Genomic DNA, 26,397 nt, shown 5'->3' with positions numbered 1-26,397 from the left:
GAGACAGTCAAAAAGGATGTGGATAAAAAACGTCCTCCCTCTACAGTCATTCTGGAAACTAATTAAGACTAGAAATGAATGTTGCTCTGACTGAACTGTTTTCTGAAACAGTCTGGCTAGTCTAGGATAAACAATGCCTATTTGTCTGGTTTCAGAAATAGTTCAAATGTGGCTTGGCCCCAATCCACACTGCTTGCAAAGCTGCTTTAGAAAACATTTCTATCAGTCATATTTCACTGTGCATTTTTAGCAGAAAAGGGTTCTAGTTTTCCTTTAAAGTGTCCCATCAAAATACAGCCTTATCTTTAAGAAACACTTTTAGTTGTGTGTTCCTCACAGCTGTACCCTGGACTCTTTTCTTAGCTCCTTGTATCTCATCTCTCTTTCTTTTGGATGTTCATTTTTGAAGCTTTAATTTTGCTTTTATTTTTCTGAATAACTACAATCTTTAGGGTTTTAATAATATTTATTATCAGACATAAAGGAGACTGAAGTCTGGTAACATAAATCTGAAATCTCCTGGAGCAGCAGTAACTTTCTAAACTAAGAATTCAGGATTTACCTAAGCTTCATAGGCAGAAATTAAGAAATCTATGAAGCAGACACATTCAAGTATGAGTGAGAACAACAAGGAACAAGCTCTTTCTTGCACTGGCAAAAGCCCTTTGACCCCTTGCAATTTGCCTCAGAATCTGATAAACACTTTTATATGAAAGCAAGTACTTTTGGCTGGAAATCATAGGAGTTGTCACACAGACACAAGTTCAAGCTTTCCATATGGCATGAAGACCAAAAGGATACATAGAAAACATTTTTAAAATCAAAATACAAAGAACAAAGAAGGAAAACCTCTCATGAAACCAACCTAGTGAAGTTGAAGAATGGATATACCAAGGGCAGCAAGGCAGCCCAAATATACGACTATTTCTAATTTAGAACCCAGTATAACATGGTTCTATAAGAAAATTTATGAGCTCACAGACAAAACAAGCTGTTACAAGACAGTTTTTCTTTTCCACTTTCCATTAACAGGTCACTCATCAACAACCTTTTGGCAAAGCACTACATTTCCTACCCCCAGGAGAGTTTGATTCACATCTAGCTTACAATTATTTAAGCCCTTTAAAAACATGGAAATGACAGTAGACACATTATTTTTTTTCCCCATGGAGCCCTGTAAAGGAACTGCAAACTTCATAACTTCCTTATATACTAAACCCCAGTAATTTAAATAAGATGCTGCTCTTGGGGCAGCTGCTGATTTTACCCATACCTTATGCTGAGCCTACCCATCCCTACTCCATAGGAAGCAATTCCTGGTCTCTTATTCTGTCTTGCAAAGAGAGAAGTGACTCCTCTGCTCCACGGTTAATGACATGTTTTCTCTCAAGCCATCCAAATAATTAAAATAACCAAATCAAATTTAATTCTCCTATTTGATGAGGTAGGAGCTGCAGCAATTACTGTACTGCATGGCTCTTGCCTCTTTCCCACCTCCTCTTCCTGTTCATAAGGCACAGCAATGAACCAGAAGGCAGAAAAAAATTTCTCATAAATGCACACGGCAAGGAAATATTAATCCATCCAAAATGTGACTTCCCCCACAACTACATGAGAAGTCCTGAGGGGACAGTGTGACAATAACTAGCTCTGGGGATGGGAGACAGCAGTTCCTGTGCCACCCTGCAATGTACACAAGCAAAGTTCAAACTCACATTGCTGGAAGAAAACCGTGCAGAGAGCAGGAAGTTCCAAAGTATTAAAGAATCTCATAAACATCAGGAACAACACCAGAGTCATATCTAATACGGAATAAGTAAAGATGCAAACTAGCCATCCAACCCACCCCCCCATCTTCTAGCAGGAAGGACTGAACAAACAGAGCAACTCCTCTGACATCTGCACACTTATCTTAGACCTTACTAACTGTTAATTTAAATCACAAACGTGGTTTCATTTCCAGCGAAGGCAATAGCTTTGATGAGCTTCCCCTGCCAGCTCCTCAAAACCCACATTGCACCCAGAAAAACGCACTCAGTAAGTTCAGAGGGGATCTGTAAGTTGCTGTGCCTGCTACGCTGAAAGCAGTTGGGTACTTCAAGTTGGCAGCAATATGAAAAGGGTCCTATGGGTCACCATTTCTGAAAGATAAAGAACCTGGAGTGGTGTGTTTCAAGTTGTTAAACACCTACTCACTCTTTCTGGCAGGCTCTACTCTGGGTTTCAGGGACAGGTTTTCTAAATATAAATACTTGAGGAAAATGCTTCAAAAGTATATTTCACATCTGTACACTAGGAAAATAAAATTGCTCTGGCCAAAGAGCTGTAAACTGTTCAGCGGAGTAAGTGCAATTACTGTGCATAAACCATGGTTTCTCCCTCATCTGGGGCTGTGCTTCAACACTTCCTTGACTGAGCACTGTCTCTCTTCAAACACAATTTCAGTGTATTCCAGGTTTCTCAGAAGGCTGCTCCTGCAGGGTGACTCCTGACCCAACACAGCGACTGTGTGAGCATCACTCACCTCAGCAGTCCCACAGAGCAGGGAAGGGGAGGTGCTGCTTAAGTGGAAAAAAGCTCAAATCACACAGCCATCTCCAAGGGAGCAGGCAGGGAGCTGTGTCTGCCCAGAGCAGGACAGCTACCTAAGCCAAGAGGCCTGGAGGTTCTGGGCTATCTTTTCACTCACCTGGTCCTTTAGCTGGTTCAGGAGTACCAGAGTCTCCAGTCGAGTGGAGGGCATCTCATGGGCATGTCCACAAGCTGGCTGACAGTGAGGCAGCTTGGTTGTTGAGTACAAAGGGGATTGATGGATTTCACTTGCCTCTGGAGATCACAGGCAGGACTGGCTTCTGACTGTCCCCTTCCTGCCTGTGAGCCTACCCATAGCCATCTAGGGAGGGTCTCCCCATGCTATCTACAGCCTTCTGCTCTACAGGTTGTGATACTGCTTGGGATACAAAAGACATCCCAAGATACTAGCCTGCCCCAGCATCTCTTTGTCATCTACTTCCACACCCTCCTATTGGCTTGCATGTGATTCTCAGCAGGAATTGAGCAGCCCTTCACATTGCCTGCTCCCTTTATCAGAACCAGGACCTTTATTTTATTTATCTAAACTGACATAACAATGAATATTCTACAGGAAAACTGATTGCACTTTTTTCATACATCATTCTAGACATACATAAAAGCCTAAAGGAGGAAAAAAGCCAACAAAAATAATGAAAAATTGTTCTTGATCACTTGTTCTAAAAAATTAATATTCTCAAGCATTTATTCCAACATCTCAAAATTTATCCTTTATGTCAAGTTATATGAAGCTTTTCATAAAGTATCAGTCCTTAAGTTCACATACCCGTGTAAAAGTTAAATGTATGTCTAATTGTGATGGTTATTGAACCTGCTTTATACTCACACACAGAGTAAAAAGAATTAAAATGTCGCTATTTTTAATGTCTTGTGACTTCTTGGAATGTGAGCCAAGAATTTTAAAATAGCTCATGCTGAAATTACTTTAAGGCAAAACACTAGTTTAATAAAAAGCATCATATATTCCTCTCAGTTACTTTAGAAATCATGCCTTCTTTACAACAGCCAGAGTACTACAGTACAACATTCTAAAAACTTATTAGAAGACATTACTCCAAGCACAAAATGTTTTAAATGTCACCTAAATTATTTCACTGCAGACTGAATTACATGAAGATCATAGTAACTTAATAGCTAAATTAGGGGTCATGCAAAAGATCAGATTTATCATCACCTGCAGGCCAAAGACACACTTACTAGTTCTACCAAAAAGCTCTTAAAGCTAAAACAGAAGCCTCACAACTATCCCAAATTCATGATGTGGGTGCAGTAGACAGAATTGTATTAATCCTGTGGAAGTCAATTTACTGAAATGCACCCACAGTGGTCAGCTGCTTCAATGCCTCCATTGCTGAGGAGCCCCAGTCCTCTAGCTGATAGTGTAAATTAGCTGACATGGCACATGGAGTCCAGGTGCACCTTCCACATCAGTGTCAGAGAAGCAGACAGTGCACAGCCAGTACTCCTGCCTTCCCCATGCTCACCATTTCCACCAACTCTCTTGTGTTGCTGCTGGCATGGTCACAAGCCAGCTGCTGGATCAGCCACGTGGTTTTATTAACAACAAAGAATCCCATCCCAAATATCCTGATTAATTTTCAGCCAGACAGGCCAACTGCTCCAGCTGGCTGCAGAGCCACATGAGCATCAGGGTAGCACCGGAGAAGCGATGGGAGTGGACAGGGAGGCCAGCAGCAGTCCTTGGGGTAAGCAGCTCAGCCTCCACTGACAAAACAAACCTTAAGTCCATGACTCTGCCACTAATCTGACAGTAAATCACCAAATGTTGGCGATGCCTCTTGTCAGCTGCTCTTCTCATCCTTCATTATCAGCTGACTCTTTTTTTTTTTTTTCCTGTTAGTGCTGATCATCCATATTGGCTCACTAGGAGATCAGACAAGCACTAGAACAAACACAGTTGGCAGCAGCCTGTCCCCACAGCCTTTCTGTAAAATGAACGCTTGCATGTTCTCTGCTAGATCATGGGGTATTGTCCTGGCCCTGCAGGTACAGGAGGCTAGAAAAGATCTAGTCACCTAAGAAATCACATGCTCAATAGTACAGATAGGTCATCTAGAAATTAAGACTTACCCCCACACAACTTCACTTCTCTCTTGGGTTCAGCCTCAAAAGCAAGAAATCCTGAACCAGTAATTAAGTCCAGCAACAATTCAATCCTCATCAATATGCTGAGGATGTCTGCTTCTGCATCACTTAATGAATGCCACAACCGCGACTTCCCACTGTCTGGACAAGTGAGGATATAGTTAAGCAGCAGCTAAAATCCAGCTGCTCAGCTAATTAAAACAGCTCACATTGATCAGCATAGGGAAATCCTTTCAGGAATTGCTCTCTAGCTGTTTCTTCAACTACTTATTACATATTCATGTGCTTGTCACTGTCATACTTTGGGCAATGAAACCTTCAATTTTAAGGCAGAACACAGGCAGGAAGTCAAAGCAAATCATGGCAGCAGATGATAACATTTCACAGTTCAATTCTCACAGCAGCCTACAAGTCATGAGGTTACAACACCTTCCACATTTAATAATGTCCAGCTTAGACCCTGAAGCTGAAACACCTCCCAAATTTTTTGTGAATCTGAGTAATTTGGTTTGTGTGCACCCTGAACTCTTTCCTGATTGTGAGCTACAGACATTCTAGACAGATTTCCTACAGCATTTTCCTTCAGTCAACAACCTGAGCTGAACTGCCCCTAACCCCAAGATGATTGTATAAACACAGACATTCCAGAAAGGCAAATAAATGCCTAGAGCATGATTCAAGTAATTCTCAGTCTTCATTGCATATTGACTGATTTCAGCTCCCAATAAAATGTATGCTACAAGAAGACTTTGGCCCTCCTGTAACAGCTAAAAAGGCTCCCCACTATGCCATCTATCAACATATCACACTCACTGTTATGATAAGCCAGCTAGTATGTTTTGATTAAAATCAGTAAATAGTGTTTATGATTAATGGCAATTTAATCTTGGTAGTAAATAATTCTAGGAGTAGAAAACACCTGTAATTTTAATAATAGCATAATAACAATGTAGCACTGTAAATGTAAATTAAAGTATCACTGAATTGTTATAGTGATAGGAACAGGATATTTGGGAAAGTAACAGTTAAAAAACAGAAGGGAAGAACCAGCGCTTTCAAACAGAACAATTCAGATGTAAAGTGCAGCTTCTGCTGATGGAAATATTTTACCATTAAAGTCTACAGAGCTTCTGCATTTGCACATGGGGAAAGATGACAGTGCCCTACTTTTACAGTTCAAGAGTACAAAACAAAGCCTATTTTTGAAGAATGGCTTTTTGATTCAACTATTTGCAGTTGCATTTCAGTCAGTAAATCAAAGCCTTCTCTAGCCACTGATGGGACATTCTGCTTGCTTCATACATCTCTGTACATCAAATATAACCTGGTGGCTAAATGAGCTCCAGAACCTTTGTAATTGACATCACAGATGAATAAAACCTGGTTTAATCATGAAGGATGAGCAGGACAAAGGCATAAAGAAAACCAGTAAATCTGGATCCACAGGATTCAAGATGTCTTTACAGGGCTTTGACTGTTATAAAGCATGAATATTAGATTTTCTTCAAATAGTTTCTATATTTCATAGAACATATGAGTATAGTGGTAAGATTATCTTTAAAGTACTGTAAAGGGAAAAAGTGGTATGTCAATGTTCTCATCTGACTAGAAATATTAATAATGACTGTAACAAAATAGGTAACACTATTTTTATAGCAGTGAGTATCTTAAATCCCTACTAAATCACTTATCTGCAGATCAGCAAAGTGAAAACAATAGAAACAATAGGGAATGGGTGGGGAAATCACCCAAAGAAATTAAAAGATGTCTATATTTCAGCTGGACTTTTGAAAACAGAGAAGCTTCAGAATAGAAACACAAAAGAACATTGCTCCAGAGAAGAACACGCAAGAACAAAAGGATGTTGACTGCAAGGACAAGAACTCAGCAAGACCCAGATGATGCATATACTGGAGGTGAGGAATCCAGTGGAGAAAGCTCAGGTGCTTGCAAGTATACAGACTTCAAAGACATCACAGTAATCAGACCAAGGCAACAAGGTACAGGTTGATTTTGCCTACGTATGTTTGTTTCCCGTGCAAAAATCTGTAAAAGACACACCCACTTGCTTCAATTGCTGCGCATCCTTTAAGAAGAAACTAGAGTAATAAGGAAGGAGTTCCTGGGGAATCCTGAGGCAACTGAGGCCTCCGACAGGTGAATCATTGAGTCTCACTTCCCAGAAACACTACTAAATAGGTTCTACACTCAGCATTGAAATAGTGTCTGGATCTTGCCTAGTCAATCATTAGCATCATGATTCCAGCACTGCAATACAAAAGACAGATGTTTGGGATCTAAAATGTAAAGTCCAACCTAACCCACAGAACTGGGATTATGAGAAGCGTTCAGCACTGGTGTGACCTCAGTGCCAAAAAATCAGTTGAACGCCTTTGAGAATTTCAAAGTACAACAACTGCCAATACCAAGTTCCTTGATAAGTCCCATGACATAGGATTGATTTCTGTGCTCCTTCAGCCTAATTCAACTTCCTTATAGGCCAGTCGAGTCAAACAAGCAGCATGCAATTTGCTAGAGTTTAACCTTTAGCTGAGTGAGGAAACAAAGGGAATTTCCTCATTGTTTTAATTATAGATGTGTGTTGGCAGTAAAGGCATTTGTTGTGAAGGACAGCCTACATGACAGAAATATTAAAACATATGTACCAAACAAAGTAAGGCTTTAACTGAGTGCTTAAAAATGAGAAACAAAGAAACCAAAACCCCTTGTACAACATAAATGTGAACCAACAGCCAAAAGATGTGTTTAAGAATACTACAAGGTCATCCATATAAAGAAACATACTGGTTTCAAATAGGCCATTTGTACTTATAAACAAATAATTTAACAAGCAGCAGAAATACTAATTTTCAACCCTCTTAAATTAAAATCTCACAAAAGTAAAACAATTTTCATGCATGATCACATCTTGTAGCAATGTACTGCTGACTCACCCAGTTACACCCTACAGTATGTGAGATCCATGAACTTGTAACAGTGGCCCTTGCAGAATGCACAGTGCACAGCAATTGTCAAATAAAATCTCAAAACCACACCCTTCATTGGACCTGTCTTTTGAGAAGGTACCCTGCATGCAGCTCAGTCAGAGAAATGGCATATTTTCGTGAACACTTTGCCCCTCGCCCTTCTTGAAATGCTTCCTTTTCTTCTATGACACAGATATTCATAAAGCTTTTGGTTACAAAACACAGAAAATGATTCACCAGAAATTTGCACTACACAACAACAAACCATACATTCACATATCTGTAGGAATGCAATGTTTACCTCTGGGTTTAAACATGACCTTAAAGTTCAGTCCTTTTTATACATTCACAATGATCCAGCAACTCTGAGTTTAAGGTCAACTACAAAAACATATGCATCAAAGATTATTTTTCAAGTCTTTTAATTTTGATTCTACAAGGAGGTTGGTAAGGTATAGTGTGTAGGTAAAGTTAACACCTTCACTAGCCAAGGCTGGAGAAAAGCATTCAAGTTTATATATACTCAAATTATTTTCCAAGAGTGATAGAGAAGCATCGACCCACAGAGCCAAAGAAATTTTTAAAGTCATTCTGATGCCTACAAAACCTGCATTTATCCCACTGCAAAATCCTGATAGGTGGGAACAGCACTGAATTTGCTGTAAGAACAAAATACCTACCTCAACAACCGAGAGAAGGCTTTTAACCTCTGGGGACATTTCTCCAGAGATCTCATTTTTGAGCAAGTCACCATGCAAACATACTACAAGACAAAAGGAACTCCCTCCACCCTCAATCATATATCCTGGCTGTCTTACAACATCATGGACCTCAAATTATATGTCAAGACAGTAAATAAGGCAGTCTCTAATGGATGATTACAACTTGGAAGAAATAATCACTATCATTTTTTGCCACCCAACTAAATTTAGCTTCAAAAACAAACACCTTGTAGAACAGATTGAACCGGACCTTGTCAGCGCAACAGCCATAAGAAATACCTCCCCAAAACATTTCACAGCCACAGATATCAATGTCCTTCCCTCACCTGTAAGTATCCCCCAAACGTATAGCTCTATCACGTGCTCCTCCATGCACTTCAATCAATGTGCCACATGTCATCAGGTGAATTAGGCAGAGGAAATTAAAAAGAGCCACAAGTATCAGCTTACCCCAGCAAATAAAAAAACCCCAGAAAAACCAGGGACCAGTGGGGCTACCCTTCTTTTATAACTACCTCTTCATCTCTGACCTCTAACCCTTGATCCATAGTTTTTACAGGGACAGGTGTAGAAAATAAGTATTGCTTTTTTTCAATCTCCATTTCAACTTAAAGGCCCTGAATTCAGATAACATAAGCAGGTAATTTCTCCAATCTCCACTCTCAGTGATGTCCTTAATTCCAAAGGCAGTAAATCATTCCTGTCCTTTTTCTTATATCAGTCAGCCTTCTTGCCTATTGCTAAAATGCCTTTGGGCCTCCAAAAGTAATAGTGACCTTCTCCTTAAGACTACCTAATTGATTGACATGATCTATTTAAAAGCAGAACAACACCATTTTAACTTTCTCAAGAAGCAGCAAAGCTATAGGGAATGACATCTCAGTCTCTTGCTGTACAGAACATAGAAGGTATTATAAAAAACTAGCAGACACCAAGCTCAAAAGAGCCAAAGCGACTTTTCAACATGCAATGTGAGGTTAAGCTTTGGCACTGCTTGCCACAACACACTGTAGGTGCTAAAAGTGTGAATGAATTCAAAAAAACCCTAATGAAAACCTGCCAGCTAATAAATACAAAGTACCACTTCTCTCAGACAGCAATATCAGCAGAGCAAGGGCGGTGATCCTGCCCCGCTGCTCAGCCCTGGTGAGGCACATCTGGAGTGCTGTGTCCAGTTCTGGGCTCCTCACTGCAGGAGAGACATGGAGCTCCTGGAGCAGGTCCAGAGGAGGGCAACAATATGATGATAAGACTGGAGCATCTCCCTTAAAATAACAGGCTGAGAGAGTTGAGCCTCTTCAGCCTTGAGAAGGCTGAGAGGGGACCTCATCAATGTCTCAGTATGTGCAGGGAGGGTGACAAAAGGATGGAGCCAGGCTCTGCTCAGTGGTGCCAAGCAACAGGACAAGAGGGAAGGGACAGAAACTGATGCACAGGAAGTTCCACCAAACACAGGAAAGGACTTTTTTACTGTGCAGGTGACTGTGCCAAATTGCCCAGAGAGGTTCTGGACTCTCTCTCACTGGAGATTCTCAAGAACCATCTGGACACAATCGCTGCAATGTGCTCTAGCATTACCCTCCCTGAGCACGGTCCTTCACCTGGGTCACAACAACCCCAGGCATTGCTACAGGCTGAGGGAAGAATGGCTGGAAAACTGCCTGGTGGAAAAGGACCTGGGGATGCTGGTTGATAGCGTTTGTTCATGAGCCAGCATACATCCAGGTGGCCCTCCAGGCCTGTCTCAGAAACAGTGTGGCCAGCAGGACCAACACAGTGATTGCTGCTACGTACTTGGCCCTAGTGAGGCCATACCTTGAACTCTGTATTTAGTTTAGGGCTCCTCACTACAAGATGGACACTGAGGTGCTGAGAGTGTCCAAAGAAGGGCAACAAAACTGGTGAACAAATCTTGGAGCACTGGAGCACAAACCTTGTGACAAGCAGCTGAGGGAGCTGGGGGTGTTTATTCTGGAGAAAAGAGACTCATGCGAAACCTTACTGCTCCCTAAAACCACATGAAAATAGGTTATATCAAGGTGAGGGTCTGTCTCTTCTGCCAAATAGCAAGGAAAAGAACAAGAAGAATTGGCTTCAAGTTGCACCACAGAACTGTGTTGTCATTTCAGATCCGTCTTTGGTGGTGAAAAAAAATAAATGGTGTAACAGAAAACATTTCTAGTCAGTTCACACTGTAAAAAGTTCATTTAACAGAACTCATTTCCTTGTCAACAACCTTAGAGGGAAGAAGATAGATTGACTAGTAAAGCAAATAATCTTTTGTCCTATACACCAGTAAGGTGTGGTGAGAAAGCCTCTCCTGCAGCTGTCATTAATGTAGTTGTTCCATCATATTCTTCTCTTTCTTCCTACCTTCACCTGTCAGAAGCACTACATGCTTTTAGCTATTCATGGATCTATTATTTTAGAAGGGGCCATGGAGAAAAGGCAATAAAACAACACAGTGGTTTTAAAAACAGTTGTCCAAAGAAACTGTGAAACTTCCTGACCTGGTCCAATCACAAAATGATATCAGGATTGTCTGAACTATACTGTATTCATGGAATCATAAAATCATCAAGGTTGGAAGAGACTTTTAGGATCATCAAGTTCAACTGTCAACCAGGCACTACCACTGTAACCCCTGAACCACTAAACCATTAAATTGTATCATCCAGCACCAGATCTAGACGTCTCTTGACCACCTCCAGGGATGGTGACTCCACTACCTCCCTGAGCAACCTACTCCAATTCCTGACTACCATAACAGTGAATTTTTTTAAAAATAATATCTAATCTCAATCTCCCATGTCTCAGCTTAAGGCTATTTCCTCTAGTCCTCTCACTTCTCCAACCTTCGTTCAGGTTCTAATACTAGATCCTGGATACTGGTGTGTGAGGGGATGGAGAGGCAGAAGTCCAATGACATGAAATAGAAGAACTGTAATAGTAAAACCAAAGCTGTTTCTTTTTACTAAGCATTTATTCCAAGCAAAAGTATTGCCTAATAAAAACGTGATATCACTGAGGTACTTCTTTTGCTTCAACCAGATTATTATGCTATAGATCAAAAGAGAGATTTAACACAGCAATTACTGCTTGTGGTTGGAACACCCTGATTAGATTTGGACCTCCTCTTTAATTAGAAGTCAACCTTTACCTCAAGCCTCAGGAGATGGCAGTGTCCAGTGTAGTCAGATGACAAGCCTCTTGTAACAACAATGCTCCCAAGATTAGGACGCAGCTATGCATACTTATAAAGACCATACTTCTACAAATACTTTCCATATGTAGGGTTGCACGGTCTAACTTTAGTCCTCAGTACTAGGGGACCCTCCTGGGGCATGAGACCTGCTGGTGACCTGCCTTAGTTGTAAGCCTCCAAGGGAACAGGCAACATGACGTTTTGTATCACTGGATCTTAGTTCTCTTGAAGCTGAAGCAGCTGGAACAGATGAAAAAGCAGCTCATCCTTGCTAGAGACTAATACTAGCTCAGTCAAGCCAGTGATTTGTCACAGATGGCCAAAACTAGGACAAATGCAGTATGCAAACATGGCTAAAATTCAAAGTGTAATGCTTGCACTGAGCAAAATACCATTTTTGAACAGAGAAATTTTTTAGAAAAATCAGAAATGCAATCTATCACAAAGGACAGAATCAGAGTCAAAAGTACAATTGTGCAAACTGCACATTATACTGTACATTATACTAAAATACATTTAAGAGGAAGAAATTATCAATGTGACAGGCCTCACTAGGAACACTTTACCCCCATGATGCAGTAAGAATGCAACAGTTACAGGCTTTAAAAGAGTACTTGATCAATCATTTCAATGTTCAACCTGCCAAATCAGACGCTGGTACTTGAGGTAACTGATTCCCTACACTAGAATAAAGAACAAAGACACCAAAGAAATAACTTACAATGAAATTACAAAGTAGGTGAGTGGTACATTAAGAGAACTAAATAAAAAAGAATGAAATAACAATCTCTTCTCTTTTGTGCACATCAGAGTAAGAGGCCATAGAAACGAATACAATATAACTGCAAACAGAGCTCTCCCACTCAAATTCCAGAGGCAAAAGAAAATGTAGATACTGAGCCTAGACAGAAACCTACATAAATCCTTAGGGAAATAAACAAAAGCTCCAACACTCTTAAAATATCAACATGAAATTCTTTCAGAGACAACCTCACGATTACTACTTCTGCATTGCAAGTTTACAACCTGCTGAGTCTGCATCCTCAGCCCCGACACATATCCTGTAGGCTTCTCTTAGCAGCTCCTCCTCCCTTCTGTTTCCTTTAAGAACATTATAAATACCTTTGGAAAGAATTCTCTCCCAGCCTTCCTTCCCAGCTACCACAAACTTCATCTGCTGTTCATCATTGAAATGTCTTGGGGAGAAACAAAATTATAAAGAAGGAAAATTATAACCATGACTGATTAACTTGGCTTAACAAATGGGCAATTGTGTCCTTCCTGAAGCCACCTTTCTTAGAACTAATGTCTATCATGGTTGTTCATGCCCCAAATAACTCTCCTAATGCACAAGGAGTGTGGCCATGTGTCTGGATGGTCCTCAGTACTTTCTATAGAAGTCTGTTCTGAAAGATGATGGGATGGTGAAACTTCTCATGTACACAAGATGCCCAAAGAAGCAGTGAAATTCTTTCAGCGAAGACAGAGGGTGAGCCTTTTTCTCTTTATTCTTTCAACAACCATCTCATTTGCAGCGTTATTTTCCATTATGAATTAGAATAAGCACTGGAGAGCAGCCCAGACAACGGAAAGAGTTGTTCAGGGCACCAGAGCAAACAGTCCTTCAGAATTCCCCTTGCAGAAACCAGGAACAGAGCACTCTTTTTATTAAAACAAATCCCTCTTCTCTGTTTAGGAACAAGGGATCTAGGAGGCTGGCTAGGATACACCCTTCACAATAACTCTTTACTGCTATCTGTGAGATGAATAGGCAAAAATCCCCAACACAACAGTGACAAATGGCCAACATTAAAACAAACACCCCCAGGAATAGGCTCTAGATACTCTTGTGATCCCTAACTGCCAAAAACTATGCTGAACCCATCTGCCATTTATTCCTCAGCTCTACCTGTGATTCTTTTTTTCCTCATTTACAGAGAAGTATAAACTGAGCAGAGTAAAAATTAACATTGCAAATTAAAAATTAAGCATGATGATTTATTGTGGCAAAGAAGCTACCAAAGAAACAAGCTGCACAAAAATTGCTCCAGCTTATTCTACTCCCAGAAGCAACAGCTCCAAGGTGAAAGCCCGTGCTGATGCGAAACATGTGATAAACAAAAGAAAGACACATAAGTAGATTCCAATCTCAAACTGCACCAGTTTAAATCTATATTTAACCTGTGGGATTGCACTGAGTGAGTAAGTCCAAAATTTATCTCTTAGACTGAAAATAAAGGAGTCACATGAGCCTACTTTTAAGATAACAAGAAAAGTCATAACTCAGAGCCCCTGTTTCCAGTTCTGCCATTGACTGATTGTGGAACTTGCAAGAAATCACTCTGCCCCCCTGTGCTGAACCTGCTTCATCTGTGAAGTGGAGACACAGCTCTTTTTTTCCCTGGAGACCAGCCTTGTGATCGAACTAACCACATGAGCACTGACAGTAGCCCATAGGAGAGAACGAGACCTTTCCTTCTTGGAGCAACACAGGCTTAGCTCAGCTCAGGGCAATTGTGAAACTGCGCCCCAAGGATTTGGAAAGGAGACTACATACTTTTTAGAACTACCCTGACTTCTGACCTACTGGGAGGGTACAAAAGCAGGACATTTCTATTTTCACAGCCTAAAAGCATGCTTAGAGCAAGAGTAACTTGATGGTCTCTAGCCTTAAAAATTGCAAAAGCTAAATGTAATGAATAAGAATATCACTGTAAAACATACCCCAACATTCATTCTTTCTTCCACACACAACTCTTCCCATTCAGATGGAGTGCCAGCAAGGTTCAAAGTCTCAAACTTCAGATGTGTATTACAGTCTGTTACACTGGCTGGATGGGCAAAAGCCTGAAATTTTCCTGTGTAAAACAGAAGCACTGACAAGGCTATTCACACATTGCTAGTAGACAACACAAGGGTTTTAAACAACAGTGATGAAAAACTGTACTTCAGGATGTTTGTGTGAATGAATTCAGTCCTCCTGGATATGAAGCAGCCCTGATTTTAGACTGTTTCTTTTGGTAGTGTTTCCCACAACACAATAATTTGGAAATAAAGTTAGTAAATGACAGACAAGCAGCCTCAGAGTGGGCTGAAAGTAAGTAGGCTCAATCTCTCATTCCTGGGAGATTTTCACATCTTGGCTATAAAAAAACATCACGGGCCTGACCTAGCATCAGCATCTTCCCACTATGAGCACCATGCTTGATTACGTGACCTGCATGACCTTCCCTCCATTCTGTGATTTCTCAGTACAGAAGCAGCAGAAGGCTCTCCACACTGCCTCTTTGACTAAGACAGGGCATTCATCAACAATATAAAGTTTAACAAAGACAAATGCCAGACTCTATACCTCAGATAGGGCAAGCCTGAATGTACATACAGATTGGGGAACGAGAGGCTGGAGCAGCGCTGCAGAAAGGGAGCTGGGGGTGCTGGTCCATGGCACTGAATGTGAGTCACTGAGCCCTGGCAGCCAGGAGGGCCAGCCCTGTCCTGGGGGCAGCAGGCACAGCTGGGCAAGGGAGGGGATTGTCCTGCCCTGCTCTGAGCTGGGGCAGCCTCACCTCCAGTGCTGGGGACAGCTCTGGGTGCCACAACATCAGAAAGACGCTGAGCTGTTGGAGAGTGTCCAGAGGGCAACAAGGATGGCAAAGGGCTTGAGGGGAAGCTGTGTGAGGAGTGGCTGAGGTACTGGGGCTGCTCAGCCTGGAGCAGAGAAAACTGAGGGGAGACCTCAGTGCAGTTACAACTTCATGGTGAGGGGAAGAGCAGGGGCAGGCACTGATCTCTTCTCTGTGGTGACCAGTGACAGGACCTGAGGGAATGGCCTGAAGCTATGGTTAGGGGAGGTTTAAGTTCAATATTAGGAAAAGGTTCTTCACCCAGAGGGTGTTTGGGCACTGGAACAGCTCCCCAGGGCAGTGGTCACAGCACCAAGCCTGACAGAGCTCAAGAAGCTTTTGGACAATGTGCTCAGGCCCATGGTGTGACTCTTGGGGATGATTCTGCCCAGGGCTAGGAGTTAGATTTCAATGACCCTTGTGGGTAATTTCCAACTCAGGACATTCTATGATCTGGTGAAACTATTAAATGACTGACTGTAATGGTTACAACATAGAAAAACCTGTTACTGTTTTCTCAAGGCCTCAAACGCATACTGATTTGCAAAACCACCTCATTTTAATTACAAAGAGGGGACAGTTCCACCACATTCTCAAAGCCAGTGCCTTAGGATTTCCTTCATGCTCTGTTAAACGCTTAAGATCCTCGTTAAAGGGTGTCTTTTCAGGTTTCACAGATGATCTGGGAAAACACATTCTTAAGAGATAGTCCGACTGTTACTGTAGTATCTCTTAAACGAAGAGATTAAAATCAACATTATGTAGCAGAGGAAACAGAAATACCGAGAAGCTTTCACTAATGGAATTCTGCTACATTAAAAAAAAAACCCAAACAATTAAAACCAAAGTCAGATACAAAATACCATTCATAAAAACGATCACTTGATTTACCAGAGCTTCACTAAAGGGATCGGTAGCCTCTTTGATCAGCCACTACAAGTGCTTGTTTATAAAGGAACAAAAGACGACTTTTGTCTATTTGTATTGTTGACTTAATGCATTTTAAATAAAAAAAGCTCAATTTACTGCAATCAAATGAAGGCAACCAGCTGTAAAAGAACTTAAACATATTCACCAGGCAGACTATATGCAGTAAAACCTAGGATCTGTTTCTAGAAATGAACAAATTCTTTTTATCCCCCTTCCCATTTTTCACAGTAGACACTGATATTTCTGACTTGAAGTCAAGTGACTGATACCCTACTAAATCTCTCAATAAATTGCTGCAGCTGTTAGCTACCTTCACCTGCTCATCTCCAAGGTCAAGGCAACTACAAAGAATTATACCAAATTATAGGACTGTGTTTCAGGTTTTCTTGATCAACAATCCTTAACCAAAAGAAGAAAAAAAAATTCCAGTTCCTTCTACAAGCTTTACTCACCTTCAGGGATTAACTGCAAATATGTAGATGCCTGAAATCTTCTTTTCTATTACTATCATATTTTCAGTTTGAAAACATTTAGAGAAATAAAGACCTACTTCTTTTGACCTAATTGACTTGTGTTACAGCAGTGCATGACCTGAAGCTATCAGAGACAACAGTACAAGCATGACCTGACAGTAAAATCAAGAATTATAATTACAGACCACTGTTACCAGTAGAGATATATTTTCATACTGTCTGAAATGTAACAATTGAAGGGTGGCTATTAGGTCATGAGACCAAATGTCTCTTGATTAAAATTAACATAGCAATAGGTATTATCTGATTTGAGTGAACATTTGTTTTGATCTTATTAATGTGCTATATTTAACAAAAAATCACTGCAGAGCAGTACATGAAATAGATACACAGGCCCTGTTCTGCTACTCCTTACTTTATCTAAACTCTCCAGAGTGTCAGATGGTTGATAATCACCAAAAGAGGCAGAAGATGATGTAATAATACATATTTTGTAAAGGTTAGCTATTTCCCTGCCTTTCAATCATTATCTTTGGTTTATCCACTCTCCAGGTTTCTTCCCCATGCCATGCCAGATCCTTGTATCACTCTCAGAATGCTCCCTCCTTCTGTAGCATTTCTCCCATGCTAAACATTTGACAGGCTAATAACCAAATCAGAATATTTGTCAGAGTTCCTGATACTGCTGTAAAAATTCTTCTAAATGGCATCACCCTATAATAAAGTACTATATTAATGACCATTTATATACTGCTCTACCTAGAACAGTTTTTTTAATGTCTGTCACTGCAAGTGAATTATGTCCAACGGTATGTTTTAAAACTGATCCTGTCTCACTGTATATAAACTCTTCATCCCTAATACTACAAAGACTCAAGCACAAGCTTGAAATACATCTAGAAATACATAGGCAGAGACATATATAAGAATAGAAGATTGGAAAGGGCAAACTTTAGAACCGTGAAATAACAAGAAATATTGTTATGTGACCTTTTTGTTATGATGATCATGTTCCAGACCACAACCTAACGTTACAATACATGAGGAAGAGTTGGTGGTGGATATCTGGGCCTTCTTTTGGTCTCTTCTTATCCCAGTGTTCCACATTTATACTTAGACTTGACAGACTTCTGGGCAAGATCTCATCAGAGTTTTGTATGAAACAATAACCTACTTCTCTGAATCTCTCTTGGAAACATCTATGTCTGCTACTTCACCTTAGGTTATCTACCTTTCTTAAGGCTCACTGCTTATTCCTTCATCTTGTCAGCTGGTCTACCCACGTCCACATCCAATACTTCTTCATAGTAATTTTAGTGCAGAACCTCTTGTTTCCAGACCTTGAATTCAAGGCCTGCAGTGTCATTTTTGTTCCACTTGAGACCATGAGAGGGGTAGTATCTTGTGTGTTTAAGCTATGCATCCCTCAACATGCAGTTTAAGGAATAAGTAGCCAAGATGCCTCTGAACCACTGTATTTTCTTTTTCCCTTGTCATGAACTGCTCCCAGAGAGGACAGTGTCCAAAGTGCAGTAGCTCATCATAAAATGGAATAAAACTGTCCCCAGTAACATTCAAACAGCTTGGAAATGCTGCCTATGTTACAAGAGAAGTGTGCTTTACACTTCAGTTTTAGCTGTGCATACTTCACAATTTAGCTTTCCCTCAGGTCTTCTATCAAGGGGCTCTGGCCTTGATGCAGCTGCAGCTCTTTTCCAGGGCATGACATGGCCAGACTTGGGATAAGAATCTCACCCAGCAATTTGTCACCACAGAATAGTGCTTCTAATTATAATGAGAGATGAACCACTGAGTGCAGCAATATCAATTAGCAGAGTACATCATTTAAGCAAGGCAGGCTGCTCCTGTTCCAGTCTAGAAACAGTAATGAGACGTGCACAAAACAACACTACCCTTCAAATGGTGTCTTGTCTTCCTCATAGCTCATGACACAATGGCCAGTGAGACTGAGAAGGGGGTAGAAGATACATAAATATGGTCAGAAAGCACATGCACTACTTACAGGAATGAAAGACTACTGAAAGCTGCATTTCTCTCAACATTATGAGCCATTATACTCTTAATTACTCTGTGCTTTCCACATGAGAATTTGGAGACTGTAGTCCAGGCAACTTAGGGCAGTGCTTTATTGCCAAAAAAAAAAAGGTCCACATTTGACTTTCCAATTCCATGGAAAAAAATCTGAACCTTTACTTTGCTTTTGGTCCAAATTCAAACTTGTAAAACATACTCCAGAGCAAAAAGATACTGGTGAGAACAACTAGGGAGAAGAAAGAGGAAAAGATTGAAGCTATTTCAACCTTAAACTAAGCATTTTGATAAAATATGTTTTCCTTTTTACAATGGTTTGGATTTGTTTGACATTATTGTAATATGACATGATCTAATGAAAGTTCTAACATTTAGACTGTAACCACAACATTTTTAGAAAATAAAAGAAAAAAGTTCAGTATTTTGAAGTATTAAAGGAAATCAGCACATGCAGTGATTGAGCTTTTAAGCAGATAAAAGTATTCTAAGACAAAGGCAACACCCCCCTGCAACTTAAACACGCTGCTGGAATCAGCTACAGTGCTGAGGCAGATGGGGGAGGGAAGGGAAAATCATCCTCCCCATCACATCACTTCACACAACAGATACAACACATCAAGTGTGCTGTAAGAAAATGCTACACTGTTCTTCCAGCTGTAAATCCTAGCCCACTGTACTGTAAAACTGTACCAAAAAGGAAAAAATGTAGACTGTAAAAATCAAATGAAAAGGTCAGGTCATGTCAAAAGCCTGGACACCAGGGGAATTTTTTGGAAAGACTTTTCACAAAGGAATGGGAGAGCCAGTGTTCGCTGGTCTGCTCTATCACTTTGGTTCATTAAAATTCCACTATCTACCACATGACATGGACAAAATCCTATTCCTCAGTGGAGAACTGAAAGACAGTTTGAAAACGAGGCAATAGAGAAAGAGACTATTTAAAAATCAGAGGATAAGAAGAACTACAGAATATTCAGAAGCTTAAGGGAAAATATGGCCTTGCAAATCAATAGCCTAGACGTTAATGACAAATCCTGATGGAAATTCTAAATAAACACAATGTGTTTGGGGTGTGTGTGCATGGGCTCTGTTTAAAACACTTTTGTTTGTTTCTTGTGAAACCTTGGGTATGATGGGATCAGAGTCAATGGAATAAATAATAAAGTGTTGCTATTTTTGAACCAAGAATTACTTTCCTTGCTATAAAAACAAAGAGTTCAAAGTAGTAAAAGTCATGAGGGGCTTCTTGTTTTAAACCACAGTCTTACCAAACAACCCTGTGCATGATACATAAACAAGCATTTGGAGCTGCAGTGTGCACAATTACAATCTAGCAAGTCCCATTAATTTCTTGAAAAAAGAACTTTGCCCATAAAGAATATAAAACAATTATTTTTAACACAAACTTATTTTGTTTAACACAAAACTTGTTTTATTTTACATTACTGTTACCAGAACAGAGAAATAGAAGAATGACATTTTTATATTTCTGGCCAATTTCCTAGTTCACCCAATAAAAGCCAAAAATTAGGGTAAAAAAAAAGAAAGAGAAGGGAAGAATAAATAGAGAAATACAGTTCTTACCCTGAAGAGCGGCAGTCTGGTTTATTTCTTTCTGAGCGATCTGTGAGAAAGGAGGCATAATATCAGCACAGAAGTTGGATGTTCTTTAGCAATACTAGTACAGAAGTCTTAAGAGACTAGCAAAACTTTTATGACTAGCAAAACCAAAAGCTGATTCTGTTCTAAAATTGTTTTCCCACACTGAACTAGACTGCCTAAGACCAAGTAAAATTACTGCAAGTTTAACATTTGTTACAATTCCTCCACTCAAAACAGAGTGTATTTAATGTTTTGTATTAATGCTTTGGAAGCTTCTCCTCCCTTTAGCTGAAATGAATAGTGCTTTAGTTCAGGATAAAAATAAGGGAGAGGGAAGAGGAAAAAAGAAAAACCACAGATTACTCAGCGCAAAAAAATCATTCCATGAATCATGGCTGGCAGAGTTCCCTGACAGGATGGGAGAAAAATCAGCAGTTGGTTGCAGCAACATCTGCAAATACACTGAATCCAGTGCAACCCCACCATTAACTCTTCAGCTTCTGGGGGTTCCAAATACTGCATTTTTCTGTGTTTTTAGAAAGGATTTTCTCTATCCTGTAAGTATTTCAAGTAGCTTATTTGGACTAATGAGATTGACCCACAAAAATCTACATATCAAGCTCCAGTATGCACCAAAAGTATAAAATATTTCTCTCAAGAGTTATGATTATTGTACAAGCATTATAAAATAATTGCAGTGCTATGATATTAGAATTCATGTATTATCTTTTATATTTTAAGTCCAGAATATCTTTTACTGCATGACTTTTGAACTACTTGAAAAGTTGAGGCTGTTGTCCACCTAAAATGCATATATTCTAAAATTAGAGGGGGGGGGGGGGTTTAATCTTTTAATGCAGAAAGATCCACTATACAAGCAGAAGTTAATTCCTACAGCTGCACATAATCTCCACTGACCATGGTGCTTTTGCTTCTAATTTGATCTCTGTGTATTTTATACAGAAAGCTATTTTTCATGTGTTAATAAACACTTTACTGAAAAGCTTGTCTATACAGAAGACTCTTCCTAAAAATATTTTCACAGATTGTATTTTCAATCTTAAAGCTCTGCATTTGAAATAAAATTTGCTCTGTTAACAGTACATATTTGTTTGTGCAGTTTTATTTCCTGTGTAAAAGAAATATTTTCCTTTCCAAGCTTTATGTGCTCATTTGATTAAGCTTTCATTAAAGTGGTAAAAAAGAAATCTCATGTCAATTGTGCTTAAAAGTATGTAATGCTTTTTCCATCCACAGGTGCTCCTACTGAGCTGTCATAGCCACACAGTTATAATTTGTTGTCTTCCTGACTCACGACGATCTTCATTTCATCACACTGCGCAACTCTGCTAGCAGAAGCAGCATGGTATAGCTCTGGAACAGCTCAAACCAGAGCTGCAGCAGCAGCTCTTCAAACACACACTCCTTCCATCCTTACCATGTAACCTCCTTACCAGGGAGCACTGAACAAAATGGGACCGGACCTCCTACTGAAATCTGTTTGCCATCTGTTGCTCGTTATCAGTGTCCCCTGCTCTGTCAGCAGCCACAATCTAACAGCGTTCAGACAAAGCCCCCCCACTGCAGAAACAATCGTGTGAATGGAAAGGAAGAAACTGAGTCGGAGCACATGTAAGCACAGCCTCTGGGAGCTCTGCCACACAACCCATGGCTGGCCAGCACATCCTCCACTGCCTGCCCACACCACTGCAACCTGCTCATTCAGGAAATCAATGGGATTCCCTTCTCCCTTTTATTTTCATTCCCCTTTCAGCATTTCAATGCTATATTTGGCTTTGCACATTTTATTTTCTGATAAACTTAGTGAGAGCACGCCATCCACACACAAAATGATCTTCTTGAAAAGAACAAACTGTAATCCTACAAGCAAAGAGCCAACATTTTAAAATAGAACTAAAACCTCCACCACATTAGGTTTGCTGTGACCTTAACCTTTAAAATTTGTTTTAGTTTCAGGCGTAATGAGAGACTCAAAGAGTTCAATCTTTCAGTTATGTGCTTGGAGTCAATTAGGTGGTGAAGTCACTGTACCAGGAGGTGTTTAAGGAAAGACTGGACGTGGCACTTGGTGCCATGGTCTGATTGACAAGGTGATGTGGTCAAAGGTTGGACTCAATCTCAGAAGTCTTTTCCAACTGAATTGATTCTGTGATTCTGTAAATTTTGCATTTCTAAATGCTATTTTGGCATTAGGTACAAGCATCAATTCAAATAATGACACACCTCTACAAACACTAGAATATGAAAGCCTAGAGAAAACAGGCAATTTTTTTTTGCAATACACACACACACACAGATCTAATCTTTCCCTTCTGTAGGCAAATCCTTGACTTAAAAAAAGCTGAGTCTCAAAAGTGCATGCCCACAACTAATTCTCTTTTCTCTATGCATGTTACCTCAACAGCAGAGAGATGTCTTTGTAATCTTTTCTAACAGAAATAAGCAAGAAGACTGTATAGTTAGAAAGACCTGAAAATGAAATCCTGCACTACATATTTTCCTCAATATCAAAGATACAAATTGCTATAAAACATTACAGGACACTATGTCCTTCTAGCAGAAAACTGCATATTCTTCAATCCTAAACTCTGGAAACCAAAACTGTGTGTCAAATCAGAGCAAACACTGAATGCTGCTGGACTAGCACCTATAATGAACAAACAAGCCTGTCTGCACTCTGCCATAGGAAATACACAGGCAAAAATCCCATTTCTAGTGACAGATACTACCTTCCAGACACAAGACACCAGTACTATCCTCCCTATCTTTCTGTGGCTAAAAGCAATAAAATTCCTTACTGTGTATGCAGCTGTAGTATAATATGCTAGGAATTTACAAGCAGCTAGTACTCACAAGCTACAAAACCAGACTGTACAACTCTAAGTTTATTTTAGTTAACGAAGTTCTTTCTGCCTGTCCTCCAATCCACAATTTGCATGGCCAGAGATCTGCAGTCTCTTAATCCATGAGAACTGACCATGCTCCAATCTCCTGCAGACTATACTTGAGATTTTCTCCACTTCATACTCACATCTACTATTTACAAAACCTTTGCTGCCCTCATAACATTACAGCCATACAAGAGAAATATATTAGCCTTGTTCAGAAGCAGGATATAGTGCAAGAAGCAGTTAGTAGGTGCAGCAGACGAGGTGGAAGAAGTCAGAGACTCCTGGCTGAAGTCAGGAAGACTGTTGTCCAGTTCTAAGCACAGCAGAGGAATCAAGGAAAACATTAAGGCACAAAAATCTGCTCTTCATACCACAATAATATGGCAAATCAAGCATTTCTTTACAAAATCATGCTCTGTGTATTTCAGTGGCAGCATGGACACCTTATGGCTTTTTTTCAGCATGCAAAAGCTGAGTGGCAGACAGAAATGCCATGTACCAGTTGCCTTCAGAAAAAAAAGGTGATTCCCTTACATTCCAAGTTTGGGAAAATTAGCTCCTTTTGTTGTTTGTTTTTAAAACAGCATAAAAGTTTTTCTTCTCAAGGAAAATATAAGTATAATCATCAGGAGAAAAATAACTGGGTCAACATCATTTCAGTTGCTCCACAAACCCAAAATAGCTTAAGTTTTTGCCAAAAAGACCACCAATGCAGAAAGCAGTATCTTTTAAGGCAATCACTCTTGTTTCTGGAAGACAAGCAAAGAAAAGGAAAAAGGCAACTCACACTCAGTAGAGCCATTATTTTCCTCTGTTTATTTTGCAAGCTTCTTCAAAGCATCTTGTTGCTAAGAGTGACTTCAACTGAAAAGTTTGCTCTCACTAGAAAAAAATTCAAGTATAAACATAAAATGTTGAAAAATGAGTGGAAAGTTAACACACATTCTGCTGCATCAAACTGCAAAGCTACCGGGGAACCTTCAATGCCCTCCTGAACCTCCTGAGGCTGGTAACTTCCCACTTTTAACTCCATTCCACAGCTTGATCTCTTAAAAGCTGAAGGGAGGAAAGGGGGGCACATGCCATTCCCATTTCTAGGAAACAGAGTTTAACTATGCCTGCTGAATTGACCAGTCAGCAAAAGAGGCAGGGCACCTACAATCTCCAGGAACACACGTAGTTAGAGCAACCAGCAGTCTCCATGCCAGCAGTTTTTAGCCCCCAATGGCCCAGCAGTGGTTTCACAGGGAAAGCAAGCATGATGTGCTACTGTAACAATGACAAACCTCCAAATAAATGAAGCAATGGAAACCATGGGCTTTTAAGCAGTGCTGTCAACACCAAAATATAGACAGAAATTATGTTTTCAGGATAAGCAAATTATTGGAAGAGGCTGTACAACCTTCATCCTGATGATGCATCCGAATGCAGTTTTGAAGGCCATCAGGCCTTGACAAAGCCAGACACTAAGACCAATACAGCAGCCCTACAAAGCATCGTGCTGAAAACGTGATGCCACTATTTCAGTCATACACATCTCGACCACAGCTAAATGGTGCACCAGTCCCTGCCAGACAACTGAATCAAAAACTCCAAGTTTTCATTTCTAATTGCCAGTGTAGATGGGGCCCTGACTCAAAGGAATTGCACATTTTCTGGAAAGATCTGCATTTGTGGGGAATTTTCAATGCTAGTTGCTTTATTTGCACTGGAACAAGCAGTAACTGCCACTGATACTGCCACCTTTTTGCCTCTGTTTGTTAAGGCATATTGTGGCTCAAAGCCACTCTTCCTTCCTTTCATCACTTTCCTCAGTATAGAACCAAAACAATGCAAATTGATTCCACTGTGTAGAATCTACTATAAATTTTGGTCAATTTTGTTAGGAATAGTTATACAGCAAAACTCATAAAACTGAACATTTGTTTAATATTTTAATATTTTAGCAGCAGAGTCCCTTATCAGTTGTTTAAAAGACAGAAGGCTCAAGCAGAGATTAATGAGAGGCTTGGAAGGAACTTTAAAAACTTACTTTATGTATAGCTTTCCCTTTACTGCAAAAGGCTACAAAATCAGGACATGCTCAGAGTTTTTAATTGTAAAGGTAGGCAGTTTTTATACTTACTTTAAATTCTACAGTATGCTGTTGACTTCCAGAGCAGTACACTGCCAGGAAGAAAACAATATTATAACATCCCCCACAATTAAATTATAGTAGTCTGTCAGTTTTAGTGCTAAACAGTAACTGAGTCTGTAAGCACAAAGCATTCCTGCAGTTTTTTATACTTGGAGTAATGCTTTTTTCCCCCCCACTCTTAAACACAACTGATAGATGGCTGGGGGTGGACCCCAACACACAGCTGAGAATACAATGAACCTCAGCAGTCAAGTATTTAATTTTGAAACCTACTGATCACCATAAAGAGTGTAATTTTCCCAAGACTTTAAGTTATAGTATCTTTACCTTGCTAAAAAGGTTAAAAATAAACTATAATCATGTTTAAAGCCTTTAGTGCATTTTTAAGTGCACAACATATAAGTGAAAAAGGATTTTACTGGACAGCAGAGGCCACATTTGCCAATGCTACATTTGCTGTTGATCAGTTTTTGTGACCCTGAAGCTCCACCCCCTCATTCTTGCTCCTACATTTCTCCTGCACTGCAACAGCAAAAGTGTGTGTGCATCAGTGTGAGCATATGTGCCAGCAAAAGAGGGGGCAGATGCAGAAAACAAAAGAGAAAGGAAACAGACTGTATAAGCTATCACCATTACTCTAAAATGTTTGTGCTGTAAGAATCTAGACTAAACTCAGCACTGGGAACTGGGCCTGTTCTTAACCCATAAATGATAAACAAAGTATATAAGCAATCAAATACACCCACTACATACATATGTTACCACACTTTTGCCTTCTACCACAGTTGTTTAAAAAGGAAAATTTGGACACAGCTGCTTCTACAGCTCTTTTTTAAAAAAATTAGCAACTCCTGGAAGTACAAATCCCCACATCTTCATAAAAAACATCCCAGCTGATCAGTGCAATGTAATTCTTAGATTATGTACTTCAAGTATAACTAGACACAGGCACCAGGATACCACCGGTATCACAGTGGGAGCTACTCTAGATGAGCCCTACTACTTATTTTTTTATACTTTCCTAAGGAAAGTATTAATTGACTCAACATTTTGATG

General features: G+C 40.0%; 1 protein-coding gene across 3 annotated transcripts in view; it reads right to left on the bottom strand.

The window, feature by feature from the left end:
- The window catches only part of SH3D19 (SH3 domain containing 19), an 81,624-nt gene that overhangs the window by 43,293 nt on the left and 11,934 nt on the right, over positions 1-26,397 (bottom strand). For all 3 annotated transcript variants that reach the window (XM_054291880.1, XM_054291888.1, XM_054291897.1), the window contains one exon: positions 20,275-20,314. In XM_054291880.1, coding sequence (XP_054147855.1) covers positions 20,275-20,314 — 40 coding nt within the window. Of the gene's footprint in view, positions 1-20,274; positions 20,315-26,397 lie in introns of those variants that run through there.

The sequence above is a fragment of the Melozone crissalis genome, unplaced genomic scaffold (assembly GCF_028551555.1).
Source record: "Melozone crissalis strain CALT ecotype California unplaced genomic scaffold, PUWL_Pcris_2 ptg000006l_1, whole genome shotgun sequence".
In the NCBI taxonomy this organism is placed as follows: Eukaryota; Metazoa; Chordata; class Aves; order Passeriformes; family Passerellidae; genus Melozone; species Melozone crissalis.
This window is presented reverse-complemented; position numbering and strand designations above follow the sequence as displayed.